Source organism: Homalodisca vitripennis, chromosome 4 (assembly GCF_021130785.1).
Source record: "Homalodisca vitripennis isolate AUS2020 chromosome 4, UT_GWSS_2.1, whole genome shotgun sequence".
Lineage (NCBI taxonomy): Eukaryota > Metazoa > Arthropoda > Insecta > Hemiptera > Cicadellidae > Homalodisca > Homalodisca vitripennis.
In genome coordinates this window covers 156672929-156694717 of record NC_060210.1, presented here as the reverse complement: position 1 = coordinate 156694717, position 21789 = coordinate 156672929, and the positions used below count along the sequence as shown (strand labels likewise).

At 31.9% G+C, this 21789-nt stretch overlaps 1 protein-coding gene across 3 annotated transcripts in view; it reads left to right on the top strand.

Annotated features, from left to right (window-relative positions):
• Positions 1–21345, top strand: part of LOC124360383 (molybdenum cofactor biosynthesis protein 1-like) — a 28922-nt gene extending 7577 nt beyond the window's left edge. For 2 of the 3 annotated variants that reach the window (XM_046813960.1, XM_046813961.1), the window contains 7 exons: positions 444–567; positions 3868–4035; positions 6828–7051; positions 10446–10670; positions 12326–12471; positions 14154–14239; positions 18345–21345. In XM_046813960.1, the coding sequence (XP_046669916.1) occupies positions 444–567; positions 3868–4035; positions 6828–7051; positions 10446–10670; positions 12326–12471; positions 14154–14239; positions 18345–19006 (1635 nt within the window). In that variant the 3' untranslated portion in view covers positions 19007–21345. Of the gene's footprint in view, positions 1–443; positions 568–3867; positions 4036–6827; positions 7052–10445; positions 10671–12325; positions 12472–14153; positions 14240–16893; positions 16957–18344 lie in introns of all 3 variants that reach the window. The other variant, XM_046813962.1, reaches the window with a different exon arrangement.
• Positions 21346–21789: the final 444 nt, after the last annotated feature.

Below are 21789 nucleotides of genomic sequence, written 5' to 3'. Positions count from 1 at the left end.
CATTAATATTTTATTATTTTGTAGATTTTTTCAGTGAAAACTGTTAATTTTGTCTGTATTATGTGTGGTTGAATTTTAGGCATAACAATAGCAAATTATTTTGTTCTCCAATTGATTTGTATGTTAAAATGTGTTCATCCCACTTTAAGGGGTCATTTTATCTCTCTTTCTTACAATATTATATGGCAACCCTTTCTTTTACTTGAGGTGAAAGATGAGTAGAATGAATTAAATGATTTTTTTTTATAAATGTTTGCATAGAATCAAGTATATCAAAAGTTAGCCCTAATTGGAGCGTGTGTTCTGTCTGATGAAATATAATAGATGAATCTCTTTCAAAGTAAAATAATTCTTGAGCTGAAATAATTATTAGAATTATTTCCTTTTATTCATAATATTTTCAATAATTAAACTAGATAAAATTAAGTTGCTTGTGTTCATAGTTTGCAACAGAGATTCCAGTTTCACAAGATGTGGAGCCTGCACATCTACCCCACCTGACTGACACATTCGGCAGACAACATACGTATCTTCGCATATCTCTCACTGAGCGCTGCAACTTAAGATGTAAGTAGATTAAAATTTTAAAGGTTTTGAGATAATATTTGTTTCTGATAAAATGTTGACCCTTATAATCCCAACCTCTAAGATTAAGAATACTTAAACTGGAACACTTTTCAGTCATTCAACTTCAATTTCCTATTTGTTTTGTTATGAAAAACTTGAAATCTGTAACTACTTCTAGGAAACATTTTCACAGGAGAAATTATTTTTCAGTAAAATAACATATTTTCAATATAAGCGACAGTTTTGTAAAATGACACGCTATTCTTTGTCTTCCTCTAAAGTTTCATGAAATCCTTTATCTAATTTACCTAAACATTTATGGATATATGTTGTTATAATCAGGATTTATTACCGATTCAGATTGTAATAACATAAATTACTTGCGGTAGTAAAAATAAAAATTATGGTTATGGTTTCTAAACATTTCTTTTCTCTATTTTATCACATTCACAAGTAAATGCTCCAAAAATAGCAAAAATATTTAAATTTTTTTCCAACAATCATGAATTAAAAAAACATGTAATGTCTACCAAACTTACTATGATTCTTCAAATGTTATTTTCAGTTCCATTACTAGTACAGTTTTCAGTGGTTGGTTGGTCAGTGCAGACCTATTGTGACCTGTATTCTTTAGTTCAGTTACAATAGTTAGTGTTTTGGTTTTATTAAGTGCATGTGTTATTATTAGGGTTTGAAAGAGCACTTTTTAAATCACTTATTTATATATTTATACTATGTAGAAGATAGTAATAGGTTTTTAGATGTTAATAAAAAGCAAGTTTAATTTTGTCAGTACTATGTAATGTATGTAAAAATTTCATTTTGAATATTCATTTTTTTAAAATTTTTTAAGTTTCAAAATTACATTTTTCTCATGTAAAGATATACAGTGAAATCATAAGTTCAGAGATTTTATATTCATTTATTAAAGGCTGCATACATAAAATCCATACTCAGTACATACGTATTGGATGTAAAACTGCACTTTATTGTTCCTATCACATTTTGCTCCTGTTCCATAACTCCCTGTTTTTGAGGACAGCTTACAATTTTTAAATATAAAACTACAAAATACAGATCACAATAGGTCTGCATTCCAGAATGCGGAGTCATAGTATGTTTTTAAGAAGTTCATCTAGCATGTACCAATAATAAAAAAAGGCCCACTCCTGTTCCTTCCTTTTTTGCTGCCATCTTGTTTCTGCCATTTACTATTGGCCTCTGCACTCTCAGTATAGATCAGTGGAAGTGTTAAACGTGTATTATAGCTGGACAGTTATTGTACAGTAGTTTAACATGTTGACTGAGGCAGACACATTAGTAACCTCCAGACACAAGACAAGAACACTCAGTATAGATCAGTAGTGAAGGTTTTAAACGTGTATTATAGCTGGACAGTTATTGTACAGTAGTTTAACATGTTGACTGAGGCAGACACATTAGTAACCTCCAGACACAAGACAAGAACACTCAGTATAGATCAGTAGTGAAGGTGTTAAACGTGTATTATAGCTGGACAGTTATTGTACAGTAGTTTAACATGTTGACTGAGGCAGACACATTAGTAACCTCCAGACACAAGACAAGAACACTCAGTATAGATCAGTAGTGAAGGTGTTAAATGTGTATTATAGCTGGACAGTTATTGTACAGTAGTTTAACATGTTGACTGAGGCAGACACATTAGTAACCTCCAGACACAAGACAAGAACACTCAGTATAGATCAGCAGTGGAAGTGTTAAACGTGTATTATAGCTGGACAGTTATTGTACAGTAGTTTAACATGTTGACTGAGGCAGACACATTAGTAACCTCCAGACACAAGACAAGAACACTCAGTATAGATCAGCAGTGGAAGTGTTAAACGTGTATTATAGCTGGACAGTTATTGTACAGTAGTTTAACATGTTGACTGAGGCAGACACATTAGTAACCTCCAGACACAAGACAAGAACACTCAGTATAGATCAGTAGTGAAGGTGTTAAACGTGTATTATAGCTGGACAGTTATTGTACAGTAGTTTAACATGTTGACTGAGGCAGACACATTAGTAACCTCCAGACACAAGACAAGAACACTCAGTATAGATCAGTAGTGAAGGTGTTAAACGTGTATTATAGCTGGACAGTTATTGTACAGTAGTTTAACATGTTGACTGAGGCAGACACATTAGTAACCTCCAGACACAAGACAAGAACACTCAGTATAGATCAGTAGTGAAGGTGTTAAACGTGTATTATAGCTGGACAGTTATTGTACAGTAGTTTAACATGTTGACTGAGGCAGACACATTAGTAACCTCCAGACACAAGACAAGAACACTCAGTATAGATCAGTAGTGAAGGTGTTAAACGTGTATTATAGCTGGACAGTTATTGTACAGTAGTTTAACATGTTGACTGAGGCAGACACATTAGTAACCTCCAGACACAAGACAAGAACACTCAGTATAGATCAGCAGTGGAAGTGTTAAACGTGTATTATAGCTGGACAGTTATTGTACAGTAGTTTAACATGTTGACTGAGGCAGACACATTAGTAACCTCCAGACACAAGACAAGAACACTCAGTATAGATCAGTAGTGAAGGTGTTAAACGTGTATTATAGCTGGACAGTTATTGTACAGTAGTTTAACATGTTGACTGAGGCAGACACATTAGTAACCTCCAGACACAAGACAAGAACACTCAGTATAGATCAGTAGTGAAGGTGTTAACTACATTTACATCTCGCATATGAAATTAAGAAGGTGGAAGGGAATAAGGGGCATTGGAAACGCAATGTATGTAAGTAAGGAACAGGTTGGAGGTTTTGTCTATTGTTTCCAGTTAGACAGAAGAGCTGAACTCAAGCCATCATGCATAGGTTACAAAATACTTATCCCTTGGCACGGAAGACAGGTCCAGGGACTTGGTCCTTTCTGGTACATAACAAGTCTGTCTGTCCAGCTGTATGAGACTTGATCAGTTTTTAATAACAACTTTTCCAAATAAAATTTGTTTGACTTGTCTTCGCTTTGTTTATCATATTCTCTATTTAAAAAAAATATATTCCATTATGTTTATTAAGCCTACAACTGGCGGTCTTTTCATCCTGTAGTAGTGTTTTGCTGTTTTAGAGCTTCATGTAAGGATTAAAAAAATGTATTAAAAATTAAATTAGAAGATTATATATATTGACTCTTTCTTGAAAAAGACAAACAAAATAGTGTAAGTCTAAAAAAAGAATGCTGGTATGAAGTAGTATAAATATATAAATAAATGTTGTATAACAAGTAAAAATTATATTGTTTTGCAGGCAAGTATTGTATGCCAGCAGATGGCGTTCAGCTGACTCCAAAAAATAATTTGTTAACAACCAAAGAAATACTGCAGTTAGCTGAACTCTTTGTGCGTCAGGGTGTTAACAAAGTGCGGCTGACTGGAGGAGAGCCCACTGTTCACAGGGATATAGTTCACATTGTTGGTACGTACAGTACAATTAACTGAACTCTTTGTGCGTCATTTTATTAAACTGCGGCTGTCTGGAGGAGAGCCCACTGTTTACAGGGATATAGTTCACATTGTTTGTACGTACAGTACAGTTAGCTGAACTCTTTGTGCGTCATATTATTAAACTGCGGCTGTCTGAAGGAGAGCCCACTGTTCACAGGGATATAGTTCACATTGTTTGTACGTACAGTACAGTTAGCTGAACTCTTTGTGCGTCATATTATTAAACTGCGGCTGTCTGGAGGAGAGCCCACTGTTCACAGGGGTATAGTTCACATTGTTTGTACGTACAGTACAGTTAGCTGAACTCTTTGTGCGTCATATTATTAAACTGTGGCTGTCTGGAGGAGAGCCCACTGTTCACAGGGATATAGTTCACATTGTTTGTACGTACAGTACAGTTAGCTGAACTCTTTGTGCATCAGGGTGTTAACAAAGTGCGGCTGACTAGAGGGGAGCCCACTGTTTACAGAGATTTAGTTCACATTGTTGTTACGTACAGTACAGTTAGCCGAACTCTTAGCGAGTTAGGTGTTAGCGAGTTGTGGCTGACTAGAGGGGAGCCCACTGTTTACAGGGATATAGTTCACATTGTTGTTACGTACAGTACAGTTAGCCGAACTCTTAGCGAGTTAGGTGTCAGCCAGTTGTGGTTGACTAGAGGAGAGCCCACTGTTCACAAGGATATAGTTCACATTGTTGTTACGTACAGTACAGTTAGCTGAACTCTTAGCAAGTTATATTAGCGAACTGTGGTTGTCTAGAGGGGAGCCCACTGTTTACAGAGATATAGTTCACATTGTTGTTACGTACAGTACAGTTAGCCGAACTCTTAGCAAGTTAGGTGTTAGCGAGTTGTGGTTGACTAGAGGAGAGCCCACTGTTTACAGAGATATAGTTCACATTGTTGTTACGTACAGTACAGTTAGCCGAACTCTTAGCAAGTTAGGTGTTAGCGAGTTGTGGTTGACTAGAGGGGAGCCCACTGTTTACAGAGATATAGTTCACATTGTTGTTACGTACAGTACAGTTAGCCGAACTCTTAGCAAGTTAGGTGTTAGCGAGTTGTGGTTGACTAGAGGGGAGCCCACTGTTCACATGGATATAGTTTACATTGATGGTACGTTCACTACATAAAGCAAAATTGCTTGTGCACCATGTTATTGCACTAATAAACACTCTTTGGCTAATTTTGTATTTTTCTAATTTTATTAGTTTGTTATATAGTATATGTTTATCTGTAAAACTGTGTTTCATTCCCCAACTTACTGAATAAATGATAACAAAATTAGTGACAACTATACTGCTATTCTACGATATTCTCAAAAGTTAAAAATTAGCCTAGAAAATCCAAAAAGGACTAAACAAATTTTATTGACTGTTAAATAACTCTATTTTGACATACAGAAACAAAAATAAATTTAACTTCACACATTGGAAATAAAAAAAAAATTGTAACTTAATCAAAGATCAGGTCCAGTTTTTCATGACGCTTAAAGGGTTAAACTGCGGCTGACTGGAGGAGAGCCCACTGTTCACAGGGGTATAGTTCACATTGTTGGTACGTACAGTACAGTTAGCTGAACTCTTTGTGCGTCATAGTATTAAACTGCGGCTGACTGGAGGAGAGCCCACTGTTCACAGGGGTATAGTTCACATTGTTTGTACGTACAGTACAGTACAGTTAGCTGAAATCTTTGCGCACCAGTGTGTTTTAACAAAGTGCGGCTGACTGGAGGAGAGCCCTCTGTTCACATGGATATAGTTTACATTGATGGTACGTTCACTACATAAAGCAAAATTGCTTGTGCACCATGTTATTACAGAGGTACATAAAAGGTAGCTGGAACCAATCAAATACTGATGTTTGAAAATATGTTAAATTTCACATGTAAAATACTTTGTTCTGAATTGTTCTATAATATACTAGTTATAAACATGTTCTTATCTCAATATATGCTATTCAAGCTATTAAATTAAAAATACTATTCTTTCCATAAACCTTAACATAATTAAAAAGAGTGTACATATACAATAAATTTTATAGATGTTTATTAAAAAATGAAAATACTCATGTTAGGATTTAAGAAATGTGTTTCATTCACTCTCTCCCTCCTAAAAAAATGAGAGAGGAATTCAATGTTTTTTAAGATTAATGAGAACAAGGAACTGACATTTTTGAAAAGAGATAAATGGTTATAGATCATTAATAGCTATTTAAAGTACATCATAACACATTTGAAATAAATTTGATCAATTATTTAAAACCGTTAATACTCTCAATATAAAGTTATATTATAGATAATTGAAACTGACATTATGTCAGTTTCAACATTATTACACTTTTTCACAATGTACAATAATAGCAAAGTTTTGCGATGTTTCTTTCAATGTACAGTGTTTATCAACTTGAATACAAACAAATATGATGTAATAATTACACTGCCTTCATGGTTGTGTCATATGTAGTACAAGTTGTAAAAAATAATTTCAAAATAAAAATTCTTCACTATCTTTATTAGGAGCAAAACCTGCAAAGGAAATTTGCTTTATCTTTAATAAAAATTGTAGACATGACTATCAGAGTAGTTATGATAAATTGTGATCAAATTTTTTTTTTTTTTTGTAATAAACTTGAACCATTTTGATGGCTTGTATTAATTCTTAAAGATTTAAACTGATCATGCAGCTTGTCTTAACGATATGTAAATATTATCTTATTAGTCATATTTACATAATTTTTCTATATTGAATTTCTCGTTTTAGAAAGTTTACACAAGCTCAAAAAACTGGATACTATAGCAATAACAACTAATGGACTGATGCTGACTCGCCAGTTGGTAGAGTTACAGAAAGCTGGTGTAAATTTGTTAAATATCAGCTTAGATACATTGAAACCAGAGAGATTTGAACAAATAACTAGAAGAAAAGGCTGGCAAAGAGTGATTGCAGGAATCGATCTTGCTGTACAGCTTGGATATACACCTAAAGTAAGTTTTATTTTTGGTTGACATTTGTCTTGCTAGTAAAATATGAAGTTAAAAAAATATTAAGGACAAATGTGCATGTAACAAAGAGTATTTTAGGACAAAATGGATATTTCTTAATTTTCCATCTTTGTTCACTCTTCAATGCACTATTTAATTGCCTGGGCACATCATTACTACATTTACTGAGCACATTAACAGGTCTACATCATTCCTCATTCGCTGCATTTTTGGCATAACATACTTATGACAGCATTAAAATATTACCTACTAAGTCTATGTTTAAAATTTTTTTCTTGTTAAATAAAAAGTATATTTATGAAGAAATATGTAAACATAAGCAAACAAATAAACTACTAATCGTGAATAATAACATTATAATACAAGCAGACAAAGCTTATTGACAGTTCATTACGCAGCTAGAATAGATGATGGTATTTTTGAGGAAGTTGATTCTGTAAAGTTCCTTTGGAGGTTTCACCTTGATCTAGGTTTAACCTGTGAAACTCACATTAACCATGTCTGCTTTAAGGTTACTTCAAATATGTATATATAACTTGCGTAGTCTTTCACAATTATGTTCCCAAGAAGTGCTAAAAATAGCATATTATGATCTCATACATTGTGACATAACTTTGGGTGTTTGTGCCACATACAATTTGATTTAGGCTACAGAAGAAAGTGGTGAGAATTATTGTGCGTTTGAAAGTAATGGAGTTGTGCTGAGATCCTTTCATTGAGCTTAGATAATTGACTTTACCCTTCTTCTAAATACTTGAGGTTGTTATTTATTGCATATTTAAGTGCGAGATAAGTTAGGGAAGGAACACTCATCGGTAAAAAACTAGGGGTAGAGACAGTTATCGGTTGCAGTGACATAGAATTCACATTTGAACGCCTTCCTGCTCAAGTTTGTGTCAAGTTAATCAACCATCTTCCTGAAGATGTAAAAAAATCTGAAATCTGCAGTTTTTATGACCACCAAGGCATTCTAATCTGATCGAAAATTTATGAAAAGTCGCTGGAAAAACTAAATTCAAATTTTCCCACATAATTAAAGCATAACTTCCCAACACTGATGTAAGAACGTATGAATGTGTTTGGAGTGAAAGTAATATGTAGGTGTGAAAGTAAGTAAGGTTGTGAATTACAGCTTAAATATATATATATATATATATATATATATATATATATATATATATATCTTAATATGCATTGTAAAGATTGTACAGTTATTATTATAAACAAGTGACAGCAGCTAGATGGGTGTCTTTCATCACTGTAAGCAACTGATGAATGGCTGTCGGTATATCAATAATTCATTTTAGTTTTATTAGTTTAGATTGCACAATTTGTATCACAGAGTCTGTTTAATAATTTTCATGAGTGATTAAATGAGGGGAAATTAAAGTGTCCTTTGGTTACTCTATTTGAAATTATAATTATTCACTATAGACTTCCACTCCTTCTTGTCAGTGGACTAAACATCTACCTCTAGTCTCTTTTTTCATCTTTTGTTTAAATCTTAACAAGTTTACTTGTTATAAGTTTACTAGATATAAGTTTACTTGTTATAAGTTACCTATGATATAAGTTTACTAGTTATATAAATTATATATTTATGATGATGGTGATTAGTTGTTTACCAATTATTTTTAAGAGAAGTATTATTGGAAGAAAAGGGGTATTAACAGAGCCATTGGCTCATTGTGAGCACATAGATTTTGATTTGAATTATTAGTTTGTTGAAGAAGAAGAAAGAGATTGGAGAAACTCAGCGATTTTCATTTGTTCAAAAAATGGATCAAAGAATACGTATAACAATTTTGTGTAAAAAATTAAATAAAGTGTAACAAAATGTGGGAATTGTTAACAAAGGCCTATTGTGAGTGTCCTGTGAGTAAAACAAGGGTTTATGAACGAAATTAACGTTTCAAAGACAGCCGTCAAGACACGTTTGAAGAGATGAACGCTCCAGACGTCCAAGCACATCAACAACTGATGAAAACGTGGAAAAAGTGGAAGAAGGGTTATGAACGATCGCCGTATTAAGATCATAGAAGTCGCTGATGATGTAGGCTCATGCCAAGAAATTTTTCAGATGTTTTGAATATAAAATGTTTGGCAGCAAAAATGGGTTCCTAAATGGTTGAATTTTGAACAAAACAGTGGCAAATGGATATTGCTCAGAAGTCATTAAATAAAGTCAATGACGATGCAGAATTACTGAAACGTGTAATAAATGGTGACGAAACATGGGTTAAGGATATAATGTTGAAACTAAAGCTCAATCATCCCAGTGGAGGCATTCTGGATCATCAAGACCGAAAAAAGTTCGACAAGTGCAGTCGAACGTGAAGGTTATGCTCACTGTGTTCTTTTATTTTAAAATAATGGTGCATCATGAATTCTTGTCACAAGGTTAAACGTTCAATAAGGAGTACTACCTGCAAGTTCAACGCCATTTGCGATAAGCAATCTAAAAAAAAAAAAAACACCTAAAATTGTGGCAAAACAATTCACGCATGGCTTTTGCACCATGACAATGTACTTGCTCACACTTCATTGCATGTTAATGAATGTTTTGCAAAAAAAAATAATGTAACAATACCAGATAACCCAGTCTTTATATTCTCCAAACATGGCTCTGTGTTTTTGATTTCCAAAAATAAAGCGAACCTTTAAAGGGCCGTCATTTTACAAACATAGATGAAATTAAAAGTGCATCACTGAAAGAACTAAAGGCTATCCCAAAGATTGTTTGAGAAATGTTGTTGACACAAGTGTATAATGTCTAATGGGGACTGTTTTGAAGGTGACATTAATGTAAACAAATAAATAAATATTTTTTTAGATGAAAATTTCTGTCAGTTTTTGAACATACCTTGAATGTTGTAAAATTGTGTAATATGTAATAATTTTTTTTATTATTTGTATTTATAATGATATATTTAATAGGTAACTATTAATCTAATATGCTAGAAAATTACCTTATCAAATTGAATTTTGTTGTTGAAATATCTAAATAGTAGCATCTACAAACACAACATAAAACTACTGGTGTGTCTTTGTTTGAGATTACATTTTCAGCATTCAGGGTATAACTCAAAAATGGAGTTTTTGTGTGTAGATATAATTGTTTTTATTTGAAAGAGATTTTACTGGTCCCACCTATCAGAAGGACTTACGTATTGTAAAGAGATGAATAGAATCAAATGTGTAACTGCTGTGTTACTAAATGTGGTCATCCTGAGTTCAGAGTACAAGGCACTCAAACTTATTATGAGCTAACTAAGTGATAATAGAATACTCAGGATTATGAGGTGTAACCTCAGTGTAGCTCAATAAGTGTCAACTACTTACTATCTGGGGTTTATGAGAATTTGTTGTGTTCCAGGTAAATGTTGTTGTGATGAGAGGATTAAATGATGATGAAATCCTTGACTTTGTCCAATTTACAGCCGATAGACCAATCGATGTGCGTTTCATAGAGTACATGCCATTTACTGGTAATAAGTGGGATGGTAACAAGATGGTACCTTTTAGAGAAATGCTTGAGAGAATACAGACTGTATACCCTGGCTTCCATGCTTTAGCTAACAAGCCGAATGATACATCAAAAGTAAGCAATTAGTTTAGAATTAATTTTGTGTAATTTTATAAATTATTGCTACTGCTTAAGTACAAAACTGGCAGTGTTGTCGTAGATCAACAATATGAGATTGAGCAACTGGTTCTGTGACATCTTGTTTAGCAAATTCTTTTCAATCAAAAACAAGGCAGCACATATTTTATTTGTAGTAAAAATTCTAATTTTGTTTTATATATATATATATATTTTTTTTTTTCAATCACGGAAAAATAATAAATGTATATCAAACATAGTTATGTGAAAGAACCTAAAAATGGTGCTCTACCACAATGCAAGATGTGATATACAATTCATTTGAATCCCACTGATCTAAAATAATTGGAATCTAATTCTTATTTCAAAAACTGTTATTGCATTTTTCTCATAAAAAATTTTTGAATTAATGAAAATTATGAAAAATATGTTTTTATAATCCTGTAGTTGTTTGTAAAAGCATGCAGTTAAGACAACTACAGTTTATTATAACTAAATTTTCAATCCAAGATATCCACTTATTGTACACAGATATAACACTGATTGATATTTTCCTGTGTAAAGAACAGTAAGTAATCAATCAGTTTCAGCTCTATTTTTTATAGGTGGATCATAGTCAGTTCTTAACAATGCAAATTGGTTAAATCATACCGTTACTCAGTAATTAAAGATAAAAGCAGAGGCGAGGAACTGAAAATAAAAGTTTTGTTGTCCTGATGTGATGGCTGACATGTCAGCTCTCATATTATTATGACTGATTTATTAGTTTACTCCTAACAATTTGAAAGTGTTATGCTCTTGATATAAGAAATAACAAAAGACGAGCGTGAATAATTATAGAGAAATAATTTAATATTAAGCTACTTTGTGGACTGAATAATTAGCTGTTTTAAAACAAACAAAATACTGTCTTAGATAACATTGGGACTTCGGAAGCATGTTTTGCAGTGTTATACAATCAAATGTATTTAAAATTCACAAAAAGCATGTGATAAGTGTAAAATATTTCGCTGTATACCAAATATTTATATAAAATAATAGTTATAGATACTTAAAACATCATAAAAGAAGTAAAAAGTTCTTTTATAAATGTAGATACTACCAAATTCTTTTGCAATTCGGATGACTTTTTACTAACTAAACATAAAGTATGTACCTGTAACCCCGGAACTGCCAGTCATTTCTCCCAAAATGCAAAGGATTTTCTCCGATATTTTAAGTTTTTTCAAATAAAAAAGAATTATTGATCATTTGATATTAAAATATCATTCTGGTTTGTTCACCTTTAAACATAGATTCAAATAGTGTTTACCTTTTACCAAAACAGTGTAAAATTATATAGTATTACACTTTTTTGTTAGCTCAAGCGTATGAAAAACCTGAAAATGGCACTAACCAGCTGTTCCAGAGTTAATATTCTAATATGTTTGTACCTGTTTGTGTGAATAATAAAATACATAGCTTTTCCTAGAAATCTCAGTAATTTTGTTAATTTTCCTTACAAGTATAATTAAATTAATACAATTCTTGGATTAGCAGGTTTTAGATTAGAAAGACTATTGTACTTTAATATAAAATAAAGCATTATAAATTAATACATAATGAATTGTATTTTAATAATTACAAAGTTTTGAAAAAAAATATATTTTCAGGCTTACAAAGTCCCTGGCCATAAAGGACAGATAGGCTTCATTACATCCATGAGTAACCACTTCTGTGGAACTTGCAACCGTATCAGACTCATGGCCGATGGAAGTCTCAAAGTTTGTCTGTTTGGGAATACAGAGATTTCTTTGAGGTAACTTGAGATTAATTTGACATTAATTAAATTATTTCTGTATTAATTTTATAGTTACGTTTAATACTCACTATTCATAGTGTAATGCACTATCATAAGCCCTGGCGCCATGTAAAAATGTAAATATTGTAAATATTCTAAAATTAATTTTACTTTGACGCTGTCTATCCAGTTGTACTGGTCATCGACTAAGGGGGAGGTAATTAAGGTAATTAAGGAGGTAAAATACTTTTTATAATAATGAATTTATTCACTGTTATGAAAAGCTTTATGCTCAATTATGTATTAATAACATTTTTACATGTAGAAAAGTTTATGGTTTTTTTTTAATAATAATGCAATTTTAACAGAAAATGTTACCTATATCAAATTTACATCTTACAATGTACTGTAATTTTAGTTTAGATAATTAAATTATTAACTAGTTATACGGCCTTCTAGGAACGGATGTGGATATATCCGTACATTACTGTGTTTGTAGTGAACTATTTGTAGATATATCCGCTAAAGGTCAAGTTGTTCATGAATAGTATATGGATATATTCACACAACTTTATATAATAGCCTACTTTTTACCACACTTGTTAGCTAACTGGTGATTTTACCTTTTCCATAAAAATATTGATTGATCTATAGTATATTTCCAGTAATAAATTCTGACAGTAAAAAATGTAATATAAAATTATATAATAAATAGCTTATGTCCTATATCTCATGTCTAGCAAAAGAACAATCTTGCTTACTGAGTCTGACCAGCAAGATGTGAAAAAACTGAAATAACATTTTACAAGGGTTAATCAAATATATAATCATCAATGAGAATGTTATAGCAGCTGAAACGTATTTTCGTAATGTAAGTAGAAAGCTGTATGTCTTGAAATTTGTCACGTGCTTCTGACAAGTTATGAGGCTGAAGATAACGCTTTTTTGCAAACAAATGACACTTGTGATCAAGCCGCCCAGAGCCAAGGCAAAACACTGGGAAAGATCTCCTCACATATTGTAATCTATTTTTATTATTTACCAACTCTTCATGTTCTACTAAAATGAGCATACTTATTAATTAGGTACTAAAACAGTTTGTAAAGAACCGTAATTTTGTTAGTTTTGCTCTTGACCTATTTTGAATGGTGTAGCAGCTGAGAAAGATTCATAATTCTTAATACTACTACATTCATAATACATCTACCAGCTATGTCTTGCAGTAAAGAGTGCGAGCCGGTCACGCACGATTGTGGTAACATTGCTCTCGGCAGTTTGGTGGTCTGTGTGTTAAAAAAATTAAAGTTATTGGCAACAACGCATTGAACACTCCTGCCACATCCATCCTACAATCCGGATCAGTTACCATATAACTTGCACATGGAGATTGCTGTGCTTCACAACTAATGACAAGATGAAACAGCAACAGTTTGTTAGCAACTGATATGGCTCCTGGCACACTGTTTTGTGATGAAATAAAGGGGTTATGAAATTGGATCTCCAGTAGAAAAAATGGACAGAATGAGTAACTAGGTAGAAACACTGTAAAAAAACTCTTTCAATACATTTTTGTATAGCAAAAGGCTTGTTTATATTTAATTGTATATCTAATTTAGGAAAACTGTTCAATGGTCTTTCAAAATAATAGCTATCTTACTACATTTGGTATGAAGATAGGTATAATCCAGCTTTTATTTCAGGGATGCTCTTCGTAATAACTGTAGTGAAGATGATTTACTGAATATGATTGGTGCAGCTGTCAGGCGAAAAAAAAGGCAACATGCAGGTAACAGACAAATATTATTAGGTCAAATAAAATCTCAGATTAGCAGTCAATAATAAATTAATCATTTGAGTTGTTAACCTCTGATGTCATGTACAAATATGTAAAAAGTTCATAAGCGTCAGTATCACGCACATTGACGATTCATATATTCAGTAATATTTATTATTGTACTAAAAAGTTCGTAAGTATCAGCATCACACACATCGACGATTCATATATTCAGTAATATTTATTATTGTACTATGTAATTTCGGTCATTTAACTGTATCATCATATTCAATAGGTTACAAAATATTGATATATTGGATATATATATATATTTCTCTTTGGTCTTTGAACTATAACCATTTTTTTTTTTTTGTCAGTTCGAATGTGGTTTTATTTATACATGCTGATAGTTGCTTATTTTTATAATTATGGACAAGCATTAAAAAACATGCTATTGTCACTGTAATACTTTTTGTTGTTTAACAACACTGTAAATAAGTTACTTCAAAGTGAAAACGTGTTAATTTTTAGTCTGTTGTCACGCTATGAGGTATTGTAAGAACATAGTTTAATTTATTTTTTCACTGTGTTTAAAATCGTTTTATTGAATATTTTTCTTTAAGGTATTATATAAATATATGATACAATATTGCTGATGACCAGATTAGTTGTTGAAAAGTATTAGATGAAACTATATTTAAACACAAACTCATATAGAAAACGGAAATAATATGTTCATTTAGGAATTTGTTTATGCTTTTTTTGTAAATAATATAGAGTGTATTATATGTTTTATTTTATAAACTATACTCAATAAAATTGCAAGAAAAATATAAAAATTAAGTGAATAGTTACTTTATGATAAACTTCTTTCACAGTAAAGTTTTGCTTACGGTTACATTAGTATATTATATTTTATTTTCCTTTAGAAAAATTATGATATATGAAATTGATTACCTTTCTTTGGCCTTCCATATGGTATAAAAACTGTCAAATATATTTATTACTATGGATAGGATAATCAGCAAGCTTACCTTGAAAATTTCCTTGTAGGGTCTACTAATGTGAAAGAAACCCATAAAGACACATAATAGTACACATACTTAGAAATTTTTGATTGCACTGCAATCTTTATCAGCCATAAGAGATCGTTCCATTTGTCTGCCCCTTTGAGTTGGAGAGCCAGTGTGGGAAGCAGGATCGACAATAGGCTTTTAAAAGTTTGAAGCCATATTTTTTAATTTGGAATTTAGGTATTGTAGGCCATGGTTAAACATTATTGTGAGAGATAGGAACTTATCAGATTGGTTTTGGTTGGAGGTCTATTGTTAGATTAGGAAGGTGGATTTATTCTTAGACTAGGTTCCTTGGGTTTACCCACTGTAAAAATCTTCACTGATTGCGTTATTAAAAGTTTTCAGTTCATTCCCACTGGAGCATATGTACTGTGTTTGGGTAAATGGGATGTATCTTTTGGCATTGTTAGGGTGGAAACTATTGAAGTGAAGGTATTGCAGGTGGTTTGTTGATTTGAAATGAACTTCATTAGGCAATGTTTACATCTAAAAACATTGTCTGTAATGGAGGCTGTATGAGTAAATTGCAGGGAGCTGAATTTGTTGAGTTTTACCAGGAAGTTGCTTAACACATTCACTGCTAACGTTTCCAATTGGAGACATGCCAAACTTTCTCCGGGTACAGCCTTCTCAGATCTGAGACCTTCTTTTATGGTTTTCTATATTTTTTAGTGCACCAAATGAGTTTAAATGTATTTGTTAGCAATGAAAGCATTAAAGAATCTCATCCAGCAGTCCATATCATAAAAATGTCATTAATGTAATGGAACCAAAATATTTGGAGGTTCAGTTATTTGTTCTGAAAAGCCTGCTCAAGCAATGCTGATAAATTGGCGTAAGATGGTACCCTTTGCGGTTCCTCTTTCTTGCAGAAAATTCTTACCTTCAAACTGGAAATTGTTCTTTTTAAGTATTAATCCTGCTAGGTTTACAAAGAAAGCAGTTGAGGTTTCTTTGTTGGGCATTTTTCCAGATAACATTCCAATGCCTTACAAATACTCCCTTTATACGGATATCTCACACACCAATGGCCTCGCAGCATTTTCTAAATGACGCTATAAAAACTACTAACTATGATTTAATCCTTATAATAAATCAGGAGTACATGATATGTAAAGATATCTTTCTAAATAATTAACAAGATCTACTTTTGAATAAAACTCGAGAACGTGAAATAAACTACTGTATGTGTTTATTTAAACTGTAGGAGTTCCTAATCTGTTATGCATCAGCCTGAATATGTTTGCAACATTACTGCAAATTGATATTCTATTCTTGGTGTAATTTATAGTAAAATATTGTTTATTAATCGATGATTAAATTTTTATTATTATAGTTCTAAAATTTGTTTTAACATGGACTGTTGTGGTTGTATCTAGCAACAAGCTGCCTTCAGGACCAAATATTCCTTGTGCCACACTGAAGGTGTTAAAAAAGTATTTATAGATAGAGCGGTATCGTTTAATCACATTGTGGCGGGTGTATGTAACTACTATTCTGTATGTCTTAAGGACAAGTCTCATACCACACTAAGATGTTAAGTATCTTCTTTTAAAACTCTTTCAAACATTTAATATTAATATGTTGCAGGCATGTTCAACTTAGCTCAAATGCCCAATCGACCAATGATTTTGATTGGAGGATAGCATTCAAGTACGTAAATTAAATATAGCAACTTAAATTGTGTCTCCGGCATGAAGAATTATATATTTTCATTAGAATAGAAACTAAGAGTACTAGAAACTTTAAAATTAGTACAAATAATAAAACTAAAACACAGTTTAGTATAATATGATTTATAATAAATTATTTTTATAATATTTCGATTCTTGAAATCACTAGAAGTTATACCACCAACATTTTGGGCCTTTAAATCTAGGTTCAAGCCTGCCTTTGCATATCACATCTAAAATATAAACATGACTACTTATATGTCAAAGACAACATGAACTCTTACTTTTGAATCATAATAGATGTGTATTATGAATGCATTAGAAGAGTTTAGATGGATTACATAAAGCATTCCAATACATTGTCATTCTTCATATTCAACATTGCCAACAGATAGATAAATAAATAGAATCTATAGAAAAATTAGGCTTGATAGAGGAAGTAGAGGATCAGGCCAGGGTGGTTTTATTTCTGAAAAACCTTTTATTGTGCTAAATTTACAAAACAATATACATTCAAAGTACAATAATGCACATCTGAAATACATATGATTATTTAAATTACATAGTAAATCAGGTAGCATAAATATTTAGTCCTTACGTATTTAAATTCAGTCATATTTTAGTTCAGGAAAATGTTTCAATTCGGCGTACTGGGTACATATCACAAAATTATTTTATATATTACAGTATAAAAAGGATATGAAGCTTTCATCTCACAAAAGCACATTATTTTGAGAGCTCCGTGTGATTTAAATGCAGCATGAACATTTATATAAATATTTTCTCTACGTTTATTTTAATATGGTGATTTGGATTTAAATGAAGTGGAAGAGAGGACTTCATAGTCCTAACTTCGCCTCCATCAAACCATGTTTCATTTCATTTTCATAACAGCTGTTAGTCAGCTCATACTATGAATTTAAAGTAAAAATTTTTCATTCAGATAGGATTATTTGCTTCAAAACCCATTTATACATAATTAAAATGGCATATGTAATGCTTTGAACTTCCTAAAAGTTTATATAATAAGAATAATTTCCCTCAACATGTGTTATCCATTGTTAGTTATGTGTTTAGTTAACATTTCCTAATCTCAATATAAAGTGGTGAATAGCTTTGAACTTATATGATAACATGGCTGGCTACATAATAACTCACAGAATGATTGAACACCAAGATGTGTGCAGTAACTCCACCTCTTCTCCTACCATAATTGCTTTCTGGGTGGCCCTTGTATGAGATATGGAATATGAACATTTAGGGATGATAATTTATTAAAATACAGCTAGATATCAATGTAAAAATGTAATTAAAGTCTTCATTTCTTGCTTGAAATTCTAATATAAAATTTGTTTCCTGTTATACCAGGTAGATACTTCACCGATGAAACGTCAACATTAATACTGTCTGGCCAAGAAAATTCAGTCAACTTGTACAATAAAGCTTATGTTCAAAATCTACATCCCTACACTCTTTATGGTGGATTTTTATTGAACAAAACTCTGGAAAATAAAAAATTAATCAGGCAGATGTCGACTGGCCTAACTCATGTAGACAATGAAGGAAAAGCATCTATGGTGAATGTGGGAAAAAAGGCAATAAGTGAGCGTACAGCAGAGGCGACAGCTACAATACAAGTTGGCAAGGAAGTGGCAAAGCTGATTGCTGACAACAACATCAAGAAAGGAGATGTATTAACAGTGGCCCAGCTGGCAGGAGTACTGGCTGCTAAACGGACGTGGGAGTTGGTACCACTGTGTCACAATATCACGCTAGCACATGTCGATGTGCGTGCACGTCTGGACCAGTCTGCTTCTGCAGTGGTGCTCACCAGCAGCGTGACTTGTGTAAACCAGACAGGAGTGGAGATAGAGGCCCTCACCGCTGTCACTGTTGCTGCCCTCACTGTGTACGACATGTGCAAGGCTGTCTCCAGAGACATGGTCATCTCCGACATCAGACTTCTTTCCAAGACAGGTGGCACCCGTGGTGATTACTATTCAAAGCTTGTTCAAAATCCAAATTCCTGAATTGTCTAGAAAACTAGTCAATAAGAAGTTTTAATTAAGTTTTTTAGTTGAATATAGAAAATCAAATGCTTGAAATATATATATAGGGTTCATAGTATGTAATATTTAGCGAGCTGACACAACAACAAACAACGCTGTGTTCTATCTTGTTTTGTTAGTTTGCTTCTGTGTGTTATTTGTTTAACTTTTAAACATTTGTAACCCTGAAATTGTTCACATTTTAGTGTTTTCATTGGGTATGAATGTTTATCATATTACAACCACTGTTAAATATAAAATATATTTTAACTAGTATAAAAATTACAAATGTTTTAAAATGTTCATGCCAAAATTCACAAAAACAAATGTAATAAAAAAAATTATCAGGGGATATAAAGGTTTGCACTCGTAAAAGAACAGCATGTTTAGTAATGATTAAAAAGAAACTTCAAAAAAGTCATAATCAAACACATTATCCAAACGTATGTTTCTCTGCCTCTTTTCTCTTCAATTTCTTGCTCTACTTACAAACCATACATTTATATATAATTAAAAGAATATCCTGATTTTGTATGGCAATTTTAGATATCTAAAACTATTAATCTAAATTTTGTATCAATCGAGAGCTCTCACATTGTAAATGTGCTTTTTAGTGGATTAGATATACATTGGACTGTAGTGACTATTGGACTATAGAGCTGTGCCCCACAGGTCTAAAGTTCCAATGTTTATTTTATAGGAATGTTTATTTTAGTTCAAAACCAGACTAACAAATCACATGTATGTTTTTAAACAAAAATATTTTACTCGGCTTTTAATTAAAGAAGCTCTGAAGTGAACAAAACATATGACCAACTCCCATTTACAAACAAAACTGATGTAAATATCTGAGCACATTCCACCAAATTTTTATTGTACTACTGTGAAAACGCCAAACCTAGCTGAGAGCATAATTCCAAGAAATTCTATGGTTATTGTTAAATGCAGAACAGAGGACACAAGAGTGTATTCCTTTCGGCCTCCAGTCCACTGAGTGGTAAGATACATACTCTATGTTTTTCACTTGTTATGAGTTAAAAAAATGTACAGTGCATATAAATGCACACATCTATATAACACAATGGGCATTGACAAGCATTTCTGTAGGTCTAACTGTACATCTTGTACTGGTTTCCTATGTGAAATATTTAGGATAACTTTAAAAGGAGTGTAGTTAATTAGATAAATGTTGGGAGACTTCCATAGAAATATACAAAGACTGTGCAAAGGCTGTGAAGAATTCCCTAGAAATGGCATATTAATATTGGATTCAATTTAGAATATACCATGATAAGTGAATGGCCTTGTTAAGCTTTATTATTGTCATAACACACTTCTTTTGATAATTACTGTGTCTTAAATTATTTTTTGTAATGTATTAACTTTGAACTGACACCGTTAGCTCAAATAATAAAGGGCACGCAATGTTAAGCCATTTTAAACCCTTATAAAAATGTTTCATACTACTGAAAATGTAACTAATATATTAATTTCAACTTAGTTCATTGTTTTCTAATGATATGAAATATGCATAAATAACCAAAATATAAAATAATCTGAATTTAATTACTGACAAATAATATGTTTAGTTTCAATACAGTATCATAGATAATTTATTTTACAATCTTAGTCTTTTTTGAAAAATGTACAAGCTTATTATTTTTAGTGACTATTTTAGTGTCATGCCACTGGAAGTTGAACTGATGTACTACAAGTTATTAAATATAATTATTTTACATCACTTTCAAGGAACAAGGAGTACGCCACACAGTATATGCATAACAGACTTCCCTGAGGTTGCTTGTACAATTTCAAACTTTTAGCTCACTTAATTCTTGAAATATCCTTCAGATAGATAGATACAAAAACAATCAAACAGAAAAGAAAATTTTACATTCCCTCAACAGGCAAAAGAAAAATTATGGCTTCAATGTTGCTGTCAAATTCCATGGTTGAACATCCATCATTATAGAACTCATTCTTGTTCATGTAGAAATGAAGTTCCATGGGAAATTTAAAGTCTATAGATTCTCTCTTGCCCATGGCACATTCACATTTTTCTTATTAAAGTAGGTTTTTTATAATTGTTTAAATAATAAAAGTTCCAGTGAGGTACGCTCCGGAGTGTACTGCAACACAAGAGTGTGCTGAATCAAATCTTGTTACCAACTTTTACACTGACTTTACACTCTATTATATTTTCTTTTTAATTTTACTGCATGAATAAAAATCACATGTTGAAATTTCATATGATTTGAATCAGTTTTACAAATTTATTTATTCTGCTATTTTCTCATTGTCATCATGGATACCTATAAAACCAATGTAAAAATACTTGCTAACACTTAGCCAAATCCTAAGAAGTGATATGCAACATTATTGAATTTATTGTTGCTTATATAGAATTGAAGATTCATGCAAACTTTCAAGTGTATAGATCAGTTTATTTCCTTGATGCAGTGTGGAAAGACAGACAGAAATAACATTTTTCCAGTCCTTGAGTCATAGGTCTTGGTAATGCTTAGCCAATAACAATATGTTGTTCTCATTGTTTTTGTGTTAAAAAATTTATTGTTTGTAAGATATGTATGAAAGGTTTATATAAATTTTAACCTTATAAGCGGCAATTGACCAAAATTGTTGATTGATGCCTGCATCAATATTGTTTCTTTTTGAGATTTGATGTTATAAACCGTTTTAAAACCAAAATAAACAGTACACCACTGGAAAAATGGGATTTTAAGCATAATGTTTCAATTTCATGC